This window comes from Nylanderia fulva, unplaced genomic scaffold, assembly GCF_048542155.1.
Source record: "Nylanderia fulva isolate GAGA-0341 unplaced genomic scaffold, ASM4854215v1 Scaffold12, whole genome shotgun sequence".
NCBI classification, from domain to species: domain Eukaryota; kingdom Metazoa; phylum Arthropoda; class Insecta; order Hymenoptera; family Formicidae; genus Nylanderia; species Nylanderia fulva.
Window position 1 is genome coordinate 5,246,176 of NW_028189409.1, and position 25,012 is coordinate 5,271,187.

The following is a 25,012-nucleotide window of genomic DNA, read 5'->3' on the forward strand; positions in this document are numbered from 1 at the left end:
TACTTTCTCAATATAATACTTTTTCCTTTCTAATTAATTATTGCGGCTAAAGTTATCCAGCAGATTTTTTATCTTTTTAACACTTGTCTTCATATCTTTAATATGCGATAGACGATGAACTGATTTCTGTTTATGATCTCGAACACTAACAGAAGTAAACTTTATACAGATTTGCTTTTCTTACAGCAAGATTTTATTTTTCTAAAATGAAGTATTTTTTTACAATTTATTGATTGCGTACGTGAATGTGCGTGTGTGTGAAATCGAGTATCATTAATATTATATTATATTAATTTAATCGGAGCCACATTTTTTAAAATAAAAGATACATGTCGTAAAACTATGTTTGCGACTGTCTTGTAAATTTTTGTAGAATATTGTCGATGCTAAATGTCATTGTTTTGGCAATGTGCCCTGGAGACTTCGTATATTCGGCTGCGGTATCTTTTACCATGGCGTTTTCTTCATTTATCTCATTAATTTTACTTCGTTGCTGAAGTTTCTCTTGGCATTTTGTCAAGTTGGGTAAAAATTCGGCCTGTAAATTAAACTCATATTTCAGTATCGTAAGATGAACATTTCGTGTTATTAAAATTTATAAAATGTATATTTTTATTAATGATTTCAATACATATAGTATATCGATATCATTTGCTAGTCAGAAATTTGATTTCAAGTTTCGAAGAACACATGGCATTTAGTAGATAAGAATCTCAAACAGCTAGAGAGAGAGAAAGAGAGAAGATAATTGAAAAATTTATCAATTATTTATTCATGTACATATATGTAGATATATGTACATGAGCGTTCGCAGATTCTTGGAATCAGTAAAAAAATTAAACATTTGCTTTCTTTTTGAATAAACACTGAATTTATTTGCATATTTAAGATTAAAAAAACTGAAAATAAAAAAAATTAAGAAAGAAAATATTTAAGATAAAAAAACTGAAAATAAAAAAAAATGAAGAAAGAAAAAATAAAAAAAATTTTAATCACGTCCCCCCTGGAAAAAATCCTTTGTATTTGAAAGAAGTTGAACTATATCGCGCGCAATGTAATTTCGCAAACTCTGAAAATTCTGCGTACCGATAATCCCGTGAATTTCTGCTTCTCATCTCGAGCAAAGGCCCGCTGCCTTCTCGTTCTTCTCCGTCTGTAATTGCCGTATTCGAACATATCACTGGCGGATGGATCCAGAGTCCAGTAGCTTCCCTTTCCTACCATATGATCCTCCTCGTCAGTGTTTAGGCTTGTCTTGTTCCGCGGAATCTTCACGAAACAATCGTTCAGGCTGAGATTGTGCCTTATGCTGTTCTGCCAACCTTGTCGATTCTCCCGGTAATAAGGAAACTTGTCCATGATGAACTTGTAAATTCCGGCGAGCGTGAGTCGACGTTTCGGCGACGAGTCGATCGCCATCGTTATTAGGGCGATGTAAGAATACGGGGGTTTTTCGTAATGCGGGCTCTTGTAATTAATTACGGATGTTGGATGCCAGGACAGGCTTGATGCTTGATGATCGAAGATCGAGCCGGAAACGTCGGCGCCCAACATTTCCGGGACGACGTTGGTGAATCCGTAAATACGTTTCGCGCACATCTCGTACAACGTTTCGCTCGGAAACATCCACCAATATTCCTGACAGCGATGTAAATCGTATACATGATTCGTCGCATCCTCGAGGAAGCGTTGAACTTGACTGGGATAATCACTTATTGGTTGCATCTTGGTGGAGTCTTCCCAGCATCCAGATCGAGAATTAAATCCTGTTCGTCTCTTTTAATGACACTCTTGGAGAATTCCACCTGATACAGTTATTTTAATAATCGTCAAAATATATATAATAACGAGGTATTAATAAAAACTTTAAATTGAATACTCTGTAAAATTCTATAGTATATATATTCTCTATATATTGTATTGGAAAAGAAAGAGTGAATGAATTACACTGATGTAATTAGGGCCGATGCCGATTAGGGCATAGACTCGTTGCGACTTCGGCACTCGTGCATCCAGTTTCTCGAATACGAGAAGGATGTTTAATTTGACGTACGAGAATCCGAAAGTCGGTCCAACCCCGCCTCTATGTCGATGCCTTTCCGGGGAACACCCGTTTACGTTCTCGTATAGGGAGGCGGTTACCTAGTCCGGGACCGCACTACGTGTTTTATTGCTGTTTACACATATGCCGGTTCAACACCCACGTCGGCAGTAACCGCGACGATATATAAACAGAGCGTTGCGGTAATTATATATCGAAGCCGTATGGTTTCTCGGAAGTTTCTTTCTCCCCAACCGATATTGCGCCTAAGATGTATCAAGACATATGGGGAGGAGATTCAAAAAGTAGCAAATTGTACGTATAGTTTAATGCAAAGATCATTAATTGCTTCAATTACATGATTGAATACATCTCTCTATTTAATATGCCCTATCTAGAAGGTAAATTAATTTTATTAATCATTTGTTTATAAGATAAGAAAAAATCTGGATGATTGTATACTGAAGTAGTATACAAAATATAAATTACATATAATATAAATTATATGATTGTTTTAATTAAACTGTTTGATTATTTTAATTGTCGTCTATTTCGCTTAAAATGTAAAAACATGGGGAGGAGATTTAAAAAGTAGCAAATTGTATGTATAGTTTAATACAAAGATCATTTATTGCTTAAATTACATGATTGAATACATCTCTTTACTTTAATATGCCCTATCTAGAAGGTTAATTATTTTTATTAATAATTTGTTTAAGATAAAAAGTTAAGAAAAAATCAGGATAATAAAACAGGATGATTGTATACTAAAGAGCATACAAAATATAAATTATTATGATAGTTTTAATTTAACATATAATAATATAGTCAGAATTATTCTTTAATAATAAAATTATTTTAATTGTCTTCCATTTCTTAAATAAGAAAATCTATAAAACAGTTTTAGTAATATGAGTCATCTAAATTATACATATTTAGTTTTTATATTTACAAATATAAAAGCTAAAAAGTTTTATTTTTGTTCACACCTTTGGGGGGCTTGTCAGATTTTCTAGTATTGTCTTCATTGCTGCTGGATTATCTTTTGGAACCTGTGTAATTAATATTACAAACATTAAAATACATTGAATACATAAATGAATATTTAAATCGAGAAATGAAGTTAGAAATCGAGAAGTGACGTTTCCACATCAATAACAAAAATAATATAGATACATTATAACTAGATAGAAAATTATCTTTTTGAAAATAGGATGATTTACGTGTTAAATAAAAAAAAAAGATACATATTTTATTGATTAAATCTACTTTTCTTATAAAAGTGTCAAATTGTTTTAATGGAGAATAAAAGAAAGTTACGTGTATATATACTATAAAATTTAATTTTTTATATCCTCACACACGCTATATTTCGATTAAATTTCAATTGAAATTATTTTATCCAATAAAGTATTCAATACGATTATGTATTTTACTTAAGTGTATTTGTACATGTATATGTACTTTAAAATATAATTGTATAATTAACATAAAATAAATTTTCTGAATAAAAATTTTAAAGATTAATTGTATATTGATAAAGATAATAATACAATTAAAGTAATTAAAGATAAAAAAAACTAATTCAAGAAAAATTAGCTCTGTTAAAATAACTTACATGTATTTTAATTTATATCTTATTTTTTAGCTATTTTTGTATTACATTTTTTCTACTTTTCATTACTTTAATTATTATCATATAATTAGTATGTTTATTAATATACGTCATATTGTGTTTTGAAAAATTCTTTATCAGAAAATTGATCTCGGTTCTATAATTATATTAATCCATATACACTTCCCATAAAAATACTTAAGTAAAATATATAATTATATATTATTTAAACATAAAGTATAATAAAAATTTATAAAAGTACACTGAAAAAATACTTGTTAAATTAACAAATATTTAGTTTAATATATGTTCAAATAAATCATTTATTTGAAACAAATAAATATTTATTTTGAAAAGAATTTTTTTATATCAAATAAATTATTATAGTTTCAAATAAATGATTTGTTTGAACGTATTGAACTAAATACTTATAAAAATTAACTAAATTATTTTTTCAGTGTAACGATAAACCGATCGACACACATCAATTTTACGTGTACTAAATTTCGTTATATATAGCGTGTTACCGTTTGTAAACAGTCCTACTACAATAATCGACAGCGGTGACGAACTTGTTATCATTCATACGGCGACATTCGAGCGAGAAGGTGCGAGTCGCTTTTCGTGCGTCGCATTATAAATCTCTCTTCGATCAATTCCGTATCTTATCGTTACAATTAGCGACTCAAATGACTTATAAGCGTATCAAAGAGACAATGCTTTATCAAGACAGGTTTTTCGCGCGATTCATTCATTTCGCGAATGCGAATCGCGGTAGGGGATGGCGACGATAAATTATTTCGATATTTTTAAAATTACAGTTACTTTTTCTATTACTTTTTCTTTAATGTTTGAACTTTTTTTCATCGATTCTAATTGCACACATTTGCTGGCAATTACCAAAAACGTGGATTAATACGTAAATTATTGGAGCAATCGATTCATGAAAACATGATTATACATGTACGTATTTGTTTATTAATTTAAATCGATTATTTATTAATAATTAATCAGTCTTTCGTGAAATTTACGTGATGAAAGTATCGCGTACACAATATTTTATTTCGATCGTATCATTTTTCGTAAGATATGTTTAATTATTATATCTTTTAATATCGCGCAAATCATAAAAAGTTATCGATACTACTCTAAAATTTTTCGCTAAGACAAAACATCGCGAATGTGGGACAGGTTCGTAGAATATAAACAAGCAAAAAAACGATGTTAACCACGAGTTTTGGTGATTATTGACCATACCACGGTTATACGAGTTAGTTCTGCGTCTAGCATCATCGTAATATAACGTCGCGTATTTCGCGAGATTTATTTGATCAAAGTTGATCTGTCATGTAAATAATCCTAACTTAATTATATATATTTTTGAATATTATACGTGCAAATTTATCTCTTCTATTTTAACGCGCATATATAATATTTATTTATTTATATAAATATTATACATAGCAAAATTACTCTACGATTATAATTTTCAAGTGTCGCGCGAGTTTTGCGATATTCTAATTCTAATTAGTAGACGCGCGATCATATATTAATGAATTTCCCAAGTGCAAGTGTTCGCCTAGTGAATAAAATTGCAATAAAAAATGAATTAAGACAGAAGGAAAACAAACCTCTAAACTCAATTTATAAATCTTATTTAATCTTGTAAAATTAATTATCTCTTCATACGCGTGATTATTTTAGTATTTTTGTACCATTTATGAATACGTTTTTATATTGTCTATCTGTTGATTTTATATAGTCTATCTATTTTTACATATATTTATCGGAAATTTAACTTTATCATATATTTATCGGGAATTTAACTTTATCATATTTATCGGGAATTTAACTTTATCACTTGTGAGAAATCAGCTAAAATTTAACGCGCGAAATATTTGTTAAAGAATTTTTTGAAATAAATTAATTGTATAATATATATATTATGGGTGATAAAAATATAGATCGCAGATAGAAATATTGATACTTTTGATCGAAAATTTTATGTGCTGTATTTAAAACAATTTTAATAGCATCTGAATAATATGAATATTAAAATGTATATTTGCTAAGAAATATTTCACGAATTATCATATTATTAATGATGAATTTACGCATTTCTCAATTAACCTCACGAAATTATATTGTATATACCGTTTTCTACATATAGGACACAATGGCATGATAAAAATCTGTGATCATTGAAATCTCTCTCATTTTGCATAAATATACATATAAAGGCATTCAATATACAAAGCACATGTTTTGTTTGAGAATTTTACTTATTTAATTTTGAGAATCGCTCGCGACGATATTACAATACGGAAGTTGAATAAAAATAGAGAAAGTGATTCGTATGTATATATACATACCATATGACCGGCTCTCAAGACCCAATATATTGCGAAGTTATCTTGACGTTTGTAATAGCCCTCGAGAATATCATCAACGACGAGCGGTTCCCTAATCATTCCCTGTTTCCAAATGTCAGAACTTTTCCAATTTAGATTGTCGACCCAAACAGTCATGCCTAAATATATAATAAAGTAACCACAAAGTATACCAGAACAATAAAATAAATAATATGCTTAATGACTCATATACATAATGAATAATGTTAGTATAGGATATATATATATTTGAAAAAATAAAAAATATTAATATCTTTTAAAATTAGAATTTTTAATAAAAAAGTTTCTGTTTATATCTATTTGAGAAATATCTATGTCTTGATATCATTTTGAATTTTAATTAAAATATTTCAATTTCTGTTTCAATATTTTTTTATCATTTACATTCAAGATTACTATAATGTTTTAATTGATTTATTTTACAAAATTTTGTTGTTTCGTACAATTGTTTTATTTGTGTTATCAAGTTATTAGCATTACTTATTATGTGTTGAAGCATAGGTATAGGAGAAAGTAAACTAATTTACCTGCAATGTCAACAAGTAAATCCAATTGTCCACCGTATATGAATACATTTAAGTCGGTTTCATTAAGCAGTTTTTCCACTGAAACAAAATATTTCCATTTAATAAATTAATTTCGAGATTACAATGTACTATAAAATATAATATACAATTATACACGAAATGATACATCTTGACATCTCATGAAAATTTTAATTTTAGAGCGAAGCGTCTGAATTTGTTGAGACAATTTTAAGTTTATACATGTATGAAAGCTATCTCTCTTTTACTTAAAAATTCATCGATTTATGAAGTTGCTTTCCGAAAGCTTCTAACTTTGATATTCGTTTCACATTACGTGAAAACAATGACAGTGTATTACTACTTTTTCTTCTTATTTTTATTTAAAAAAATATATATATCATACGATATGACATATTTGTCTGATACCTAAATCAACGGCAGGCTTCATAAATTCTGGTTTTAAGAGTTCGAAAACTTCTTCAGATTGGTTGCCATGGCCAATTTGAAGATCGAGCGCTTCTTTTACTGGGCCATTCATCAATTCCTCAAGTTTTTTCATGTTAGGCATAAAATATCGATGCAATATAATGTCTTAAATAAAAAAAAAACGATATATACTTGATGATTATTACATTAAAATTATTATCTGTTATGTTATCTTATAATATATTATGATTATGTACCTTCATCATAGAAGAAAATGTTCCTATTTTCCATCGAATAATTTGTTTTGTCTAGAATATTATAGACGTCAATACCGTAAGATGCTAACGAAATTACAGCTTGGGTGAAACCGCAAAACTTTGTTGCCTGTTTCCAATCGCCAGCGTCAACAAACTTTTTTGTCTTTTGTGCCGCATTGTTAACTTCTGCATAACCTCCTATATCTACTATACCCTGTAACAAATGTTCAAAATTGTGAGAATGCATAAATAATGAAAAATAACATTTTAAGTAAAAATGATCAAGTATCAGTAAAAAAAAGATAAAAGGCAGATAGCAAATAAATTTACTGGGACGTCTGTTTTTCTCTTTTTTCGGTACTAATTATTTTATATGATATAAAATCGGTACATTTTGCAATAGATTGCATACTTTTATACACATGTCACAAAGGTGATTAATAATTAATTAATACCGTATTTAGTAGAAATGGCGCCCAGTTCATTACAGTGTCGATAGGCGAAATCCAAGAACTTCCAAGTGATATCCCCTTTAGATTACTTTCAATAGTACCTTGTTTTTGAGCCTAAAAAATAAGTTTGCATTATGTGTTACAAATGCAAATTTATTTTATTAAATTGTTACTTTATTGTATTGAATGTCTACTATTATGACAATTATCAAAACTATTTACAAATATTATGGTTTACAGAAAGAGGAAGAGAGAGAGAGAGCGAGAGACATTTATTTTAAATATCTCTGTTGGTTTTTACAATATATCTCGTACAAATATGTGTCTCAGAAAAAAATTGTTTAAAGATATACACATATACATATGTTTATATGTACAAATATATATAAATCTTATATAATTGATAAATTTTTTTTAAGTTATACTTTCTCTTTTTTTTTTTACCGAAATCTTTCGAAATCATCGCTCTTTCTTTAAAGAGAACTGTATAATCGTTTTATTTATTAATATGTTTAATTAACAAGTTTGTGTTTCTTACTCGATACCAGACAAGCGCAAACTCCGCGCCCATTTTCCCACCATACGATTGAGTGGCGATATACGTCGGGACAGGCCTAAATTGTGGCAATTCATTGTAGAATACTTGTATACATTTTAGAAGATCGCTTGCGATCTGAGCGTTCGTCGTCGCGAATGCCGATGAATCGTTAGCATAACTAAAGCCACTGCCAACGGGATTATCGATGAAGAGTACATTATAATTTTCGACCTATGACGCAAATATATATTAAGAATATTATTTACAAACTTATTTTAATGAATTTATAGTCAATAGATTTGAAAAGGCCACAGCTTTATTCTAATTTTTATTATTTTTGTTATAAATTTTTATGAAAATTATTAATATTATCCCTTCTTTTTATTAGATTATAATAAATTAATTTTTTTATAATAGATTATATATATATATATAGATATTATTTCATTATAATAGATTATATTATTTTTTATGAAAATTTTATTATTATATTTTCTATCTATTAGATCGATAATACTGGATCACTCTATATACTTTTTAATAAATAATGTCTCAATTATTAATGCTACATAAGTTATATTTAGACACAAATATAAATATAGATATTATATGTAATTCCAACAGAATATACTTTTGCATATCCTGCAATAATTAATTACCCAAGTGTAATTCCTTGGTTTCAAATCCATATCAAGAGGTCCTAGTTCCAAAAAGTTTCCATACCCGCTCGAAGATTTACCTGGCCCACCTTGTAACCAAATAATTAGTGGTTTGTCGTAATATGATTTATTAAGGTCTGCTGTAGTATAAAAAAGCCACCAGAACATCTTTGCATTGGGACGTATTTCAACATAGCCCCATTCTTGTTCTCCAGGACCGAATCCTTTTTTTCCTTTGTTAGTCAGAAAGAAATTTTATTTTTGATCATTAAATAAATAACAATTAATAAATAAAAAATTTATAAAAATAAAATTTCAAGGGAGGTTGCATGTATAATTGCAAAACTGATGTCAAAGATAGAAGTCATTTTGATACAGATGGTTGTATACTTATTTTGTGTCGCGTACGAAGTTATTTTATCATATTTCTATTGACGTTTACAAGAAATACTTCAAATGTTTTTTTCAGTTTCCGTTAAAATTAGTTTACATTTTAATTTAAATACAACTACAAAGTTTTTTTGGAAATTTCTGCTTTTGTTCGTATTATACATTTTTTTCTACTTGCTGCTGTAATTCTTGTATATCATTATCGATGACGCACAACATAAAATTTTGATTTATTATAAAGAACAATACAAAAGATTAATTTGAGAAATTATTACTTCTCTGCACCGAGGTTTAAAACGAAATATTTTAGTTGCGAGCAATGATTCGAAAGTCGACGGCGCAAAGACGAGTAGCTGAAATGGCATCTGTTTGCCAAGCGAAGACTTAGGTAAATTTGCCAAGTCTTAAAAGAAATCGTAAAGTAAACTCTCGCAAAGCTCCGCGTCTTCGTGTAATAGAAGCTAGGAATGCAATGATTTAGCATTTTATCGCTGATATTACATCAAACATGCAAAATTATGACAAAATTATGACGAAAATTCAAATACGTACACATAATTACATACAATGTAAACGATTTTTAATTACAATTGCCGATATATTAAAAAATGGAGAATTAAAAGAAAAAATATATATAATATCAAAAAATATTTTTAAAAATATTATAATTGAATAGAAATATTTGTGTGTGTGTGTGTGTCTGTTAAAGAAACATCCGTTTAATTTTTTAGGATGCTTTGTTTAATCCGCCTAACATATAAAGCATTTATGTCTTTCATTGTCTCTTTATATTTTTGGAGCAAAATCTTTCGAAGATTATTCATTGAACATGACATTGCTACACAAAAAATATATATAGTAAATAGAAATATTAATTTTATTTTGCATGTTTATAATTCGCGTCCCGTTATTTCAAATATACTCGTGACATCTCTCACGTCTCGTTTATCTGCTGTATTTGACAGTTAAAATGAGCCGTGATTAATTAATCATGCCAATTAGCACAATACAATATTATGTGATAACAAAATGTATCGCGTCAATGCACGATTTGATTTTATCTTATCGATCTTCGCAGAAATAAAACACAATATTACGAAAATGTGAATAAGTACTGTTCTTTTCTAATTATTGAAATTACTAACACGCGATTTTATGCTTTTTTATCTAATCGCAAATAAAAGAATAATTTAGTTTTTGTTATTACTCATTGTCAGTTTACATGAAAAAATTTCAATTTTTTTTAATATGACATATCTAACAAAATCAGCTGTTTTATATGACAAAATATATCGCTGATGCACAATTTGTCTTACCAATACTTGTTGACACAAGGCACAATATAGTGAAAATGTAGATAAGCAGCCGTTCCATCGTTTTCTTGTGTTCTGCGACAAAATCTTTTGGAAACTAATCGTTGAGATTACATTGCTATACCTACAAAGTATATATAAATATGCCCTTCACCATCTTTTCACGTTTGCCAAACACTTCTTTTAAAAATTATCGTTGAAAATAACATTGCTACACAAAATATATATATATATAAATATAAATATTTTTATATTTTACTTATATATAACCCTCGGGTTTTCCTTGGTTTCAAATATATTCGTGATTTTTCATACGTGATCTCGCCTATTTGCTATTTTTATTTTATCGATATTTCCATAGAAACGAAATACAGTATAGCGAAAAATTTAAAGAAGTATCCATTCGCCGTCTTTTCGCATTTCTGTGTGAAATTTTTCAGAAATTAGTCATTGAAATTATTAACTTTTGTCTATGTCTCTCGTAAATAAATATAGATTAGATATTATACGTGTATAACAAAGTTAGTTATCATCTAATCTATATCAGTTAAATATGATTGTGATAATTTACGCTCAATATTTTACTTTTTCTTTTTTAATTAATTGTTGCTAAAATTATCCAGCAGATAATCTACTTTTTTTCTTAACACTTGTCTTCATATCTCTTTAATTTACTATAGATGATGAACTGATATCTCTATTTGCGATATCGAACATTATACAAAATACAGAATTGTTTTTTTTTTATTTTAAATGGTAAATTGATCAGTCTTACGTGAACTTTTCCTTGATAAAAATGTCAAGATATATCTCTTGGATTATAACACATGCAAAATGGTGAAAGCTTTTTTAAAAATTTAACTCTAAAGAAAAAAAATGAATAAAAATGATTCTTCAAGTTAAATTCAAGGTAGACTTGATTTTTAGGAGATTAATTTAGATACAGGTATATAATATGAAAGAATAAAGAGATGCGAGATAAATGAAATTTAGATAAAAAGAAAGCAAATTAATTGTAGACATTGTGTAAATTGATTTTCACAAGATACTCGGAGAGAGGGAACCTGCTCTTAACGTGGCGGATTAATAAGCAAGATTAATATTTAATTTACCGGCTTCGAACCACGGAAAGATTTAGCGTTGCACGTGTATATATATATATTATATATGTATGTATGTATAGTACACATATATCAACCGCGAAAAATAGTTACGGAGGAGAAAGTGCGATGAGCCGCCGTCATCGTTCAAGCATTCGAGACCAGTGACTGGGAAAAAAGTAGTCAAAAAATAAATTAAGAAAAAAGAAAAAGAGCATGCATTCACGTCGACCTGTTACGCCGATGTCGCGTCGGGAGAAAAATGCCGATGAGATGCGCATTTTAAACATTGTGTATAGAGGTTTATTAATTTGACGCCGTTAGCGCCGTCCATCCGTGAAATCGGGCTTTTGAATCGTCGACACACATAAATTAAACTTCCGTGCTCAGGAACAACATCGGCCATCGTTCATCCGGTAAGATGTAAAACGGGGAAGTATCGGGAAGTACTTATCTCGCGAGACATTCTCTTCTCGGTTACGGAAACGTGATAGGTACATCGCCACGTTTTGCTCTTACGATATTAGGAAAGCTCGTAATAGCATCGAGTCATGAAACTGTTATGTCATTGCGAAAGGATTAAGAGAGAGGGACGGGTAAAATTATCCGGATACTTTTGTAATCAAATCAATATTTATTCGAATTCGATGAATTTTTTTTTCTATGTGAAAATCATGATAATCGTGGGACAATATGACATCGGAAGAATTTTGTAAGTTTCTCTGATTGTTAATATTTGACCGCAATCAGAATATTAATACCACAATAAAGATACAAAATATGTTCGACTAATTTTACTAGGTACATAGTAAAATTAATATTTTTTATTATGGTAAATATACTGAAAAAAAAATTATTAAATGGATAAATATTTATTTCAATACTGCCTTATAAATTATTGATTTGAAACAAATAAATATTGATCTGTTTTAAAAAGGATTTTCTTATATCAAATAAATATTTTTTAACATCAAATATAAAGCAGTATTGAAATAAATATTTATTCGAATTCAATAAATTTTTTGCAGTGTATTTAATTAAAGAAACTCATAAAATTCTTCCAATATCATATATTGTCCCATGATTACCATGATTTTCCGGGTAAGTTCTAAGAGAAAATTCTGTCCGTGTACTAAGTACACATAAATGTTTCCACAGCGTATTATAATAAACATGTATGTTTTCTTGCGCTTTTTTTTTTATTTTCCTTCATCAGCGGGAAATAAGTTTCGATCGACTAATTATATTTGTATTTGTATGCGCGATTAGATGTTAAGTTATCATAATGGTAGAGAAATGACTGTTTTCTTAAATGGATAAATTGATCATACGAGCATATAATTATATCTTACGCATATATACGCGAAGCTGCGCGCGAAAATAAATCGTTGCAAAATTACGATGCCGTTTGCCAGAAGAAATTACCGCGTGTCTTCACGTCTGTCAGCACACGTTATATTACGTCGCCCAGCTGATTGATATTCCACGCAATGCCTCTCGGAAATTCGCTTCTTCGATTTGTACAGTATATACACATTACATTCCCGACAGGTTTTCCGATCTATTGCTATACTCCGGAAATTATCCGCGAAGCATGAAAAGGCTCTGTCGAAATCGAGAATGGTATATATTTTCCTTGTGTAGAACAGCGATATTTATTTGGGACAACCGATTTTATAACAGCTAGTCGCGTAAAAGTACGCGAATAAAATAAGTATGTCAAGTGCGTACGTGATTTTAAATTTGTCTATAAGGCAGGAATTTATATAAGAACCTTTTCCTCTCTCTCTTATGTATTCGTGAAAATACGTTCCGGTCCGCGCACACAAACAAGTCATTAAAATCCGCCGAAAATACATTTGCTCAAACAGCGTGTCTCGTTTACGCGTCTTGCTGTATATATTTGTTTTACGTTTCGAGTACGAGAGGAAGGAACCTCGAGAAGCGACGAGAGAAAGAAAGAGAGAGGGAAAGTCAAAACATCTTACATTGTAAAATATTCTCGTTCTATGTATTAAATCGGACGGGTTTTATATACTTAAATATACGCATAGTAAATACGAGACACGCGCAAAGTGAAAAAGAAAATAGTCATTTCTCTAGCATTATGGTCACTTCAAAATCTAATCGCATACAAATATATAATTAGTCGGTCGAATCTTATTTCATCCCGCTGATGAGGGGATTTTTATGGAAAATAAGAAAAAAAGCGCGAGAAAAACATACGTGTGTACTTACTACATATAGAGAGAATTTTCTCTTAGAATTTACCTTGAAAATCATGGTAATTATGGGACAACATAATGTTGGAAGAATCTTATAAGAGTTTCTCTAATTAAATACACTGAAAAAAAATTTATCGAATAGAATCAATATTTTAATACTGCCTTATATTTGATGTAAAAAAATATTTATTTGATATAAGAAAATCCTTTCCAAAACAGATAAATATTTATTTGTTCCAAATAAATTATTTATAAGGTGGCATTGGAATAAATATTTATCCATTTAATAATTTTTTTTTCAATGTATTTACCACAATAAAAAATGTTAATATGTACATAGCAAATTTTACTATATACATAGTAAAATTAGTCAAACATATTTGGTACTTTATTGTGGTATTAATATTTTTCTTGCGGTAAAATATTATCAATCAGAGAAGCTCTTAGAAAATTCTTCCAATATCATATTGTCCCACGATTATCATGATTAAATCATTTATTTGAAATAAATAAATATATTTTTACGTCAAATCAATATTATTATTAGTTCCAAATTTATGTAATAATTTGTTTTCAGTGCAGGGTAAATTCTAAGAGAAAATTCTCTCCGTGTAGGCACAACTTTCTTTTGCATACGTCATACGTCATTGCAATGATTAGCATCGGAAGTGCGGTACGTTTGTGTATCGCAATCACGAAGTCGATTCACGATCATCCTTCTCATCATCCTCGCAAATTGTAGCAATCGGTCACAGGTCAAGATTGAAAGTCTAGGCAAGCCTATATATGTAATCGACGATCTCTTCGCGGTACAATTCGCGTTCCACATGATATAACGAACACATTGAACCTTTGTATTTGTATGTAACGACGCAGACTGTATATCGCGATTGTGCAACATACCAGCAGAATCGCCCGCAGAAACTGTTAAATGAATTTCACATAATGTAAAACGCGCGCTCTTCTCGGACTTCCTGGTGAGAGAGAAGAAATCTAGTCTCTTTTTGTGAGTGAACGGCACAATTTATCCTTGTGCTCACATATATTACATGAATCTCTCAGAAAGTCAAAGGCTCTGAAATTTAAAAAATGGAGTCGCCATTAATATTTGATTTAATATTGAGAAAATATATATATGGTAATATAATAAATATTTTATTATATATTTATTATATACAATAAAAATAATAAATATATAATATGGTACCGATGATGTAGAGAAATTTTTGTATAATATAATAATAATAATAATAAAAATATAATAATTTAATGTTTTACGCGCTTTATGCACAGAGTAGTTCGAAGAAAAGTATTCCATCGATGTATTCGATAGAAATAAAATTTCCAACATGTCTCTCTCTCCAGGATGATCTTTTCGTTGGTGAAAATTTCTTCGGATTCTCCGAAAGTGAATTTTAATTGTTAGAAGTCTCTTCCATCTCATCCGTATAATGTTGAATTCAACCTTACATTATAGCTCCTCTCTACCGTGCAAATGACTTGCAATGATTACCACCGTGCATAAATGCGGAAGGAAAGCGAACCTTCCGTGACGCCAGTTTTATAGATCTTCCTACATATAGTGTTGCGTGCCTATGTGTATCGCACAGTTACGGGGGAAACTAATTCGCAACAATTGTTTAGTAACATTACCAGAGTGACTTCCATGTATCTATTTGGCGCATCTGCTTTTGCTATATTTTTTTTTTCCAAAGTTCCTTTATATAAATTACGTGTCAAATTATGCTGGAACTTCCAGTAGCTGTTACGAGGAGCCCTCGTCCGATATTTATGCTTCGTGTCTATCATTTGTCCAACGTCTATCTTTCGCCTACTTTAACGAGCCGTCAGGCAAATTCGATAACTTGCACTTGAGATTTGCATCTTCGTATATGATCGTGCGCGTTTTATTAGCGGCAGAAACCATGTATCGTTCCCGAGGCATAGTGAAAGTAACCGATTCGATTATCTGCGTGAAGACAAAAAAAAATCGAAAGGACAGCTGTGCGCTTCAGACATCATATCGAAAGAAAGTCAAAGTAATTCCCCATCGTGGGTCCCGGATAATGACTCTCTCATATAGTTTGTCGTTTCCTCGTCGCCACATGTGTGAAAATCGAGAGAGACTTTGCGCGTACATTTAAATTCAAATTAGTTTCCGACGAAATAAAAACATTAGAGGATGCCACATTCAACATTTTCCAATCTTCAAAATTCCTCCAAAAAATATGTAGAACCTCGAAAATTCAGATTTAGGGAATTTATTTTTCTAGTTTCCACAATTCCGCATATAATATAAAAGAATATTGCATTTAATGTATTGATAATGCATATATTAATTTTCATTAACGTGCAATTGTGGACTTGATAAAGAAAATAAAGTTTTTAGTTTCTTGTACATCTTTATTTCCTGGAAATGTCCTTAAATTTTATTTTCAAATTTGACTAGATACCTTGATGTATCTCATATTACTTATATCTCCTTACATGGAATTGTGGGTTTTCTGGTTTCTGTAATCTCTCGAGTCGCTATATAGGATGTGGAAAAAAGGACAGAAGCCCGTGATGATAATTGATTCTGATCATCTAACGGGTGCAACCCGGTGCATCTCCCGGCAGACATACCGTCGGTGAAAGGCAACCGCGATGCATGCACTTTTCAGGAACGACGTTAACCCTGGGGAAGAAAGTCAGAGTGAGCTTCCGCAGGTGGCGATGATGCACCGGTTGCGATGCAGGCGAAAATTATTCTCTCACGTATGCATTACGAAATGCACTTTTCCGTATTGCCACCGTCGTGGGATGTATCCTGTGCCAGTAAGACGCGAGAAAGGCATTTCTTCTGTAATACACTCATAAGATCTGGGAACAAGACTCTGTATGTAATTTACAGAGACGTGTTAATTTACTTCTATATACGAGCGTCGCGGCAATTCTACTGTTTTGTATCAAATCAATGCAAGCAATATATAATGAGAGAGAGAAAAAGGGAGAGAAAGAGAGAGTTATTATGTAAATTACATCTCAGATGTATTAATGCCGGAATTATTAAATATGAAATATAGTTCTTACTGTTGTCTGTTATGTCAGAAAACGCGAACGCGATCTATTTTTGAAGGAAGATTTTTTATAACAAAAAGTCACACATTTTATTTATAGATATATTTATAGTTACACCGACAAAAAATGTATTAAATTCGAATAATAAATATATTTATTTTAATACTGCCTTAGAAATCATTTATTTGAAACTAATAATATATATTGATTTGATGTGAACAAATATTTATATTTCACATAAGAAAATCTTTTTCAAAATACATAAAAATAAATGATTTATAAGATAGTATTGAAATAAATATTTATGAATTTAATATAACTTTTTAGTGTATATATAAAACTAATGAAATAATGAATACGGTCATATATATCTCTGTGTGTGTGTGTGTGTGTCTTTTCTAAACCTACAATGTTATAACGATGTAAGATGTAGTAGAAAGTCCAATCCCCTTCGCGGTAATATAATCATTTAAAAGACTTTACTAATAATTAGCGAGAAAGTGATCGCTAGTTGTGTTGCATGTCATTGGACATTGATTAGTTACACATCAACGTTTACATCCGTCATACACCTTCACATTAGATTCACCAATTTGATAATTTTTCTTATATTAAGCTTTTGCGATTTCTTTAATCATAGATTCATAAATATGGAAATTTAATCCTCAACCTTTTGCTGTGGACAATTTTTTACAAAATTATATAAATGTATTTTTTTTTACATAGATCAATTAAATTATTTTATAGACATATTTTTTTATATATAAATTTTATTGATAATATATTTGCATCGTATATTTTATGCTAATTGCGCAACTATGAGTTTATACATTTTTATGTATAATAAATATAGGTATAACTGTGTTCTCAGGTTCTCTCTTTTTCTTTATCTTTCTCACTTTCTCGATATTAATTATATTTACAATTCGTGCGGCGCAATGAAAGACTCTAATTATTTTGATTAAGAGAGAAGCGAAGGGTAGTTTCTACATTCGTCAGAGAGATGTGAAAAAATTGGCTTCACCTAGTTTTTTGTATGAAAATTCAGTGAATTGTATTACGTTTTCATGCTACCACATGCCGAGGCCATGTCGTCCCGCGTTCACGGTGAAGCATGAACGAGGAAATCCCCTCCTAACTGAAGATGTGCACGAAGAGTCGAGATCCCCGTATGGCACCGTGGCACTCTTTGTATCCCTCCTCGCAAAATACCTGCGTGTCTAGAAGAGTATCTAGGCGTCTAGACAGAGGAGCACTCGCTATAAAAGCCTCGAATGTCATGACAAATTCGTCAGAAGAGTGACGAACCGTAAAAAAAGACGGCGGTCGTTGCCGTCTTTTTCGCACATGGCACCCCTTCGAGGAAACATGCAGTTTATTCTGGTCAGTGTTCATCTCTCTCGTCGTGCATTCATTTCTTTTTTTTCTTCTTTTTTTTTTTTTTATTGTATTTAACCCTGTGTCAGTGCGCCTGTGATATATTTTATGTGAGATACCTTTCGAACGGGAAGTGACGACGTTATTCGTACGTAATCGTGGAATCGAACGATTGTTCGATAGGTCGATTTATAGATCTGCGGTGCGATGCATGATACATCTTGTGTGCGAGATATATTTTTTTTCGATATAAAATTGAGATATTTATTAAACTTCTATGTCTCTCTCTCTCTGCTCTTATTTTAATTTAATTTGCTCTTATATCTAATAATAATAACAATAATTTTGTGTGTAACATTTTTTTAAGATAAAAGTTAATTTTCTAACAAAATAACATACTTCTTCGAATAATATTATAGGTAAAAGATATTCGCAGTATACTGAAAAAAATTATTAAATTAATAAATATTTATATTAACACTGCCTAATAAATCATTTCTTTGAAAAAAATATTTATGTATTTGGAAAAAGATTTTCCTATAATTCAAATAAATATTTTTTACATCAAGTCAATATTATTAGTTTCCAATAAATTATTTATTAGGCAGTATTGAAATAAATATTTATTTGAATTCAATAAATTTTTTTCAGTGTATGTTACTTTGAGATAAACAAGCAATCTTAACGAGAAAGATTACATTGTAAAGATGACAAATTAATATTGGATTGCTATTTCTATAGAAAACTCTCTATATTTCGTGAAAGTAATATTTATTGATTAATGCGAAATTCTGCTTCATTTTTACACCAGTAACAAAGAATAATACGTCATATTCCACAGGATGATTTTAAAGTAACGAAACAGTAGCGTTATATTAACGTAAATGAACATAAACGAGCCGGTAAATCACTGCCATTTTCTAAATGGCAATTGCTATAAGCATTCTTGTCACTTTTCACTCGCTGCGAAATGGAAAGTCGTGCAAACCGGAGATGCACATTTGCAAGGTACATTGGAATTGTATTAAATGTTGCGTGTAAAACTTGTCAGGGTCAAAGTAATATAATTATTAAAGGAGGGGAGGAGAATAGTAAAATCAATGTCATCACATGCTATATAGAATATTATCCCCTAATCTCTTTATATATTTTGTTGCAGCAGCCATGACATATCGTTATTCTTTAATATTGAGATAAAATATCTTATACATATATTTAAATTGTGAAAATATTTTGAACATTTATTTATGCGAGATTCGTTAGATAATGACAGATTTTTAAATTAAAAAATTACAATTTTATTTATTTATTTTTTTTTAGATAAATATATATTTGCTTATTATAGAATAAAATTTGAATAAAAGGTATCGGAGTATTTAATTAGAACAATTATATACAGATTATTCTTATTTCAATTTTCTCATCGAGAACCGGAAATATCTATAGCGTATATTATTAGCTAGATAGATTGATGATTATAAGACGGATTAATCATCGGATAATTTTCGCTTGTCAATGTCAATATAAAACGGAATAATTGTAGGAATATAAAGTGACCGTATAAAGTCGTATTAAAATGAAAGTAAGCCGAGGCCATTATTAGTATGTAGATAATATGCAAACAATTATTATTGTTATGTTAATCTGAGAAGAGGTAAATCTATGCCATTTGATCAGTATAATGACGTGTATAATTACTGAAATTTCTGTTGGTGTTACTGCAATAACCGCAACGGAAGAAAGCGTTTCCGCAGAATCTCGAGATTTTTTATATATCGCTTTTGATTTGAATATATTAAAATGCTTGAACAACATTCTGAATATCCGGCTTAATAATTGTATTCTATAAATAAATACGGAAATGTATGGGGCCACGATTAAAATGTTTATTCATAAACAATCAAAAATACAACTAAACATTTTAACTGCTCTAATTAGTTGGACTATATTTAAGTGTAATATCCAAATATCTTTACTGCTCTAATTATTAGGATCATTTTTAAGTGCTTTCACTTAATGTGAATCATATTTTTTCGAGCGAAATTGTTACATTTGTCGCAATCTTCTGTAATTTTCTACGTTAAATATCTTTGTAATTGATACTTAAATTTGTTTCGCTTGGAATTTAATATACTTTATTGCAGCGCGTTTAGCAGTTTATTTTCCTTATTTTCGATAGCTCATAATTTAAGAATCCTCTTTCGATATTTATATTAAGGAAGAGATTTCGAAATGTTTCGAAAAATATCCGTAAATAAGTGGCAAGGTGTGACACTTAGTGTATCTAAATACGTATTTAAATGCTAAATATTCAAACGCGGTCCCAAAAATAATTCTCGTGAGAAACAGAAAGAGAGAGAAGTAGGACATCTCTAAAATATGATATTAAAATAAACGCATATCGCCGCAAGGTAGGCTATCACGACAGGCATCGCCTAAGGGTAATGCTTTGCGAAAAGAAAAAAAAAAAAAAAGAATCTCGATGGGGCCCACTTTCCAGCCGGTACAAATTTCACGGTCCCCAGATGACCCCCTGTGGAAGCGTGAAGAAAAAGAAGTGGAAAGAGGATGGGGGTCGACCTAATTCGCGCCGGTGTTTACGTCGACCAATACTTTCGTTTTTGAGAGACGCCGTTTGCGAGCCACGTGTGTGAACGCGTATAGAAATTCGCAGATTTCCGTCACTCGGTAGATCCTAGACTCGGTGAAAAGCCGGCGAGAAATTGATGACCGGCGATCGTGCGAATGCGATAATTATAAAGCCGCGCGATACGCTTGAGAAAAAGAGCTATTAATGCGGCGAGGGTGTTGTTTTCCTTCGCATGGTTAATCGCATAATCAGTTCTTTCACATGTAGATACGTCCGAGATAACGATCATTTTTCCGAAGTTTATATTGTAGTCAATCACCAGCCTCATCACCATCATCATCATCATTATTCATTTCATTATTATTCTATTATTACTTGACATTAATAAATTAGAGTATACTTGTTATAGTATTATATATACGAGTATTTTATATCAAATTATAATAACAAAATTCTTTTAGACAATATTATATTAATACAATATTATACTTACTATTATATTAAGAGCATTTGATCAAATTATAATAAAAAAAATTCTTTCAGACAATATTATATGGTCTCTTTGTTATCTCCGCGCTTGGAGACCCGATTAGAACAAAAAGAGAGTGAGTATATAAATGACTGAATATTTTTAAAAATAAAATGTCTATTTTTTCATACATACGCGATTACATATCAAAAATAAATAAATAAAATGAATAAAGTAAAAACTGAAGACTATTATCGATGACTTAAAATGTTGAACAAGGCAAGTAAAAATCTTTGATGTTCATTAAAAGCATGATCAATAAATTACGAAGGGGTAATAAAACACCCTGTGCAACTTAATCTCTTCCACTCTAATCACGGAAGAAATACTGTAGGCCGCCCATAAGCTCGCAATACGGAGCACCGCCAGCGACGTCCTATGGGGCACCCAACGCAGGGCCTTCTGATTCTTACGGGCCACCACCATCGAACTCTTATGGACCACCGTCCGATTCGTACGGTGCCCCACCTCCGCCACCGTCGTCGTCTTATGGTGCCCCACCATCGTCGTCTTACGGTGCCCCATCCGGACCCTCGTCGTCCTATGGTGCTCCCTCTGGGCCCTCGTCGTCTTATGGTGCCCCATCTGGGCCCTCGTCGTCTTATGGTGCGCCTTCGCAGAGTTATGGGGCACCGTCCGGGGATCATGGTTCCTCCTTTGGCGACGCGGGATCCTTTGATTCTCACGGGGGCGATCACGGCGGAGGATCCTTCGGCGGTGATTTCGGAGGAGGAGGATCCTTCGGCGGCGGTGGTGGTCATGGATCCTTCGGCGATGATCACGGAGGAGGAGGAGGTGGAGGAGGAGGAGGAGGGGATTCATTCGGTGATCATCATGGATCGAGTGGTTATGGAGGAAGTAGCGATTTTGGGTCACCTTCCGGATCCTATGGACCTCCTTCGGACTCTTATGGACCACCGGCGCACGATCACCAGCCGAAAGGTGTCTGGAAGAAGAAATTGGTATGGAAACCCGAGTGGAAACAGATCTGGAAAACTGAGTCCAAGATGACTTGGAAGCAGGTATGGAAAAAGGTGCAGGTGCCGGTTTGGAAGGAAGTTCAAGTACCTGCTTGGAAGGAGATCAAGGTACCCGCCTGGAAGAAGGTCCAGAAACCTATTTGGAAGGAGATACAAGTGCCGATTTGGAAGGAGGTCCAAGTACCAGCTTGGAAGAAAGTCTGGAAACCCGTTTGGAAGGAAGTCCAGGTTCCCGTGTGGAAGGAAGTTCAAGTACCCGATTGGAAAAAGATCTGGGTACCGGAATGGATCAAGGTCGGTATCCCGGGCGAGCAGTACGTGGGTAAGGATCATCACGGTTGGGAGTACACCAGCCACAGTCTCTGGAAGAAGAAGCTGATTTGGAAGCCGGTCTGGAAGAAGATCTGGAAAACGGAGAAGAAGCAAGTGTGGGTGAACGACAAGAAGCTGGAATGGAAGGAAGAGTGGAAGCAAATCTGGAAGACGGAGAAGAAGCAGGCCTGGGCGACGGACAAGAAGCTGGTTTGGCAAGAGGAGTCGGTGCAAGTGTGGGTACCACAAAAGAAACAGATCTGGGTCACTCAAAAGAAACAGGTGTGGAAAGACGAATGGAAAAGCAAGTGGGTTCCGGTTTGGAAGGACGTGCAAGTACCGGCTTGGAAGAAGATCTGGAAGCCTGTCTGGGAGAAAGTATGGGTCCCGATTGAGCCCCACCATGACGAAGGTCATCATGGTTACAAGTAGAGGGTCACAGTAGAGGATCGAGCCGATCTTCCTTTCTGCAACCATCTCGTGACGTGCCGAGATCGAAAGGTCGCGGAAAATTATCTGGGAATCGTCGGCGCCAAGAAAGTCGGTCGAACTTTATAGTCTTGTGATAATGAATTACTTGCCGATAGGTATATACATATATAAAGAGAGAAACAAAAAAGGAGTCGTCAATAAATTTATACCACGAGGAGAAAAGTAAAGTTGTTCGGTTAACAAGTTAGAAAGCATCGTAACGAGCGGTGAAATATGCACGGAAATCAAGAAAAATTTTCAATCGGTTATCTCGATGATAATGCAACGAAAATTGCATATCTTCCGATTTTATATAAAATATCGCACGAAAAAATCAGAATAATTGGTCGTCGAATTATCAAGATGTCGTTGTAACAGATATGAAAATGTTATTTTTAAACGTTAGTATCTATATTATATCTCGAAAAAGCAAGGCATATATACTAATAACTGATCTTAATTAAATAAATTTATAGCGACAAGATTCAATTTCAGATATTTTACTAAATTATGTTTTAAAGCAAATTATCATAAAAAAAGTTATGTTTATCAATTATTTATCGCGAAAAATTATTATATTTAAAACTCAAAATTATTTCCGGTTTTTTATTCTGATAAGTTAATCTCAAATTGAATCATAGAGAATAAAAGTTACAGGGAGAGTAAGATTTCTTTCTCTGTTCATTTTTTGTCAGAGTAGATCGACAGCGAATATCGGCCAACATTTTATGTCTATAAATGAGACTTCTTATGTTTACGTGCATATATTGATATTATGTGTAATTAATTCGTTAATTTGTAAATATTGTTTGATACTGGGATGCATGCATGTTTTAATACTTTTTTATACGTTAATAAATATTATTTTACACTACCCTCCTCATAGGTAATATAATTTCCATGTTTCGGTGATTTATTTCCTTTTTATTGTCTACAACATTGAAATTAATTCTTTAAGACGAAGAGTGAAAACATTACAGAAATGCAATATTTTTTAGCAATTTAAACACATGTAACAATTTATTTCTACAAAGAATCATTTAATTTGTTAAGTTTTATTAGTCAAGAATACATGCAAATTTTTATTTTAAGTAAATTAGTATAATTAGTAAAATAAAGTGGCTATATATTTTTTAGTATATATTAAATATATTTATTTTATTTGTAAAAAGTAAAGAGAAACTAATTTATATTTTTTCAAGCATAACACATTGTATAACTTATTGTTTTTGAAAATGAATTTAATATTATGAAATATCCTGGAAATATGAAGAAATATCAGTATCAAAATTCAGCTGTACTAACAAACTTAATTATAGTAATTGCACATATGTATAGAAAATCAATCAACATTCATTTATTGATATTTTATTTAAGAAAGCATAATAATTTTTCATAAGTAAAAATTATGTTTCCTAAATCGTCACAGTTGATTGATTTTGAATTCATTTTTTTTTCACGTGTTTAATAAATCTGACATAAATTTCACATTTTCGTAGAACGCAAAGAAGATGGAATTTTTCGAATTTTATAATCGAAATGTATAAATGTTCCAACACCTTTAGTTTGTATCTGATACAGCCTACGACACATTTCTAAATAAAATCTGATTTTGTAATTTTGTAAAAAATGATGACAATGATCAATCGCAATAATTCGTGCGATTGAAAGTGCCGAATCGTGTTTTCCGGAACATTTATCGAGATGTCGTGAATGTGAGTCACTCGTTCGTGCAACCA

At 31.4% G+C, this 25,012-nt stretch overlaps 3 protein-coding genes and 1 long non-coding RNA gene across 4 annotated transcripts in view; 2 read left to right on the forward strand and 2 right to left on the reverse strand.

Annotated features, from left to right (window-relative positions):
- The window catches only part of LOC146724728 (uncharacterized), a 69,027-nt gene that overhangs the window by 27,671 nt on the left and 16,344 nt on the right, over positions 1–25,012 (forward strand). The gene's annotated exons all lie outside the window — the stretch shown is intronic.
- On the reverse strand, positions 36–2,107 carry LOC114935366 (uncharacterized). The gene is made up of 3 exons (XM_029308193.2): positions 1,948–2,107; positions 1,087–1,805; positions 36–538 (listed from the first exon to the last, which is right to left on the reverse strand). Exons 2-3 carry the CDS (start codon positions 1,723–1,725, stop codon positions 341–343), a joined length of 837 nt encoding a protein of 278 aa, XP_029164026.1. The 5' UTR covers positions 1,726–1,805; positions 1,948–2,107; the 3' UTR covers positions 36–340.
- Positions 2,703–10,735, reverse strand: LOC114935364 (retinoid-inducible serine carboxypeptidase-like). Its single transcript, XM_029308191.2, has 9 exons — positions 10,633–10,735; positions 8,927–9,159; positions 8,268–8,498; positions 7,733–7,843; positions 7,278–7,491; positions 7,021–7,185; positions 6,595–6,672; positions 6,029–6,186; positions 2,703–3,093 (listed from the first exon to the last, which is right to left on the reverse strand). Exons 1-9 carry the CDS (start codon positions 10,688–10,690, stop codon positions 3,025–3,027), a joined length of 1,317 nt encoding a protein of 438 aa, XP_029164024.2. The 5' UTR covers positions 10,691–10,735; the 3' UTR covers positions 2,703–3,024.
- On the forward strand, positions 18,321–24,142 carry LOC114935368 (uncharacterized). Its single transcript, XM_085490237.1, has 3 exons — positions 18,321–18,397; positions 21,525–21,586; positions 21,845–24,142. Exons 1-3 carry the CDS (start codon positions 18,362–18,364, stop codon positions 23,232–23,234), a joined length of 1,488 nt encoding a protein of 495 aa, XP_085346363.1. The 5' UTR covers positions 18,321–18,361; the 3' UTR covers positions 23,235–24,142.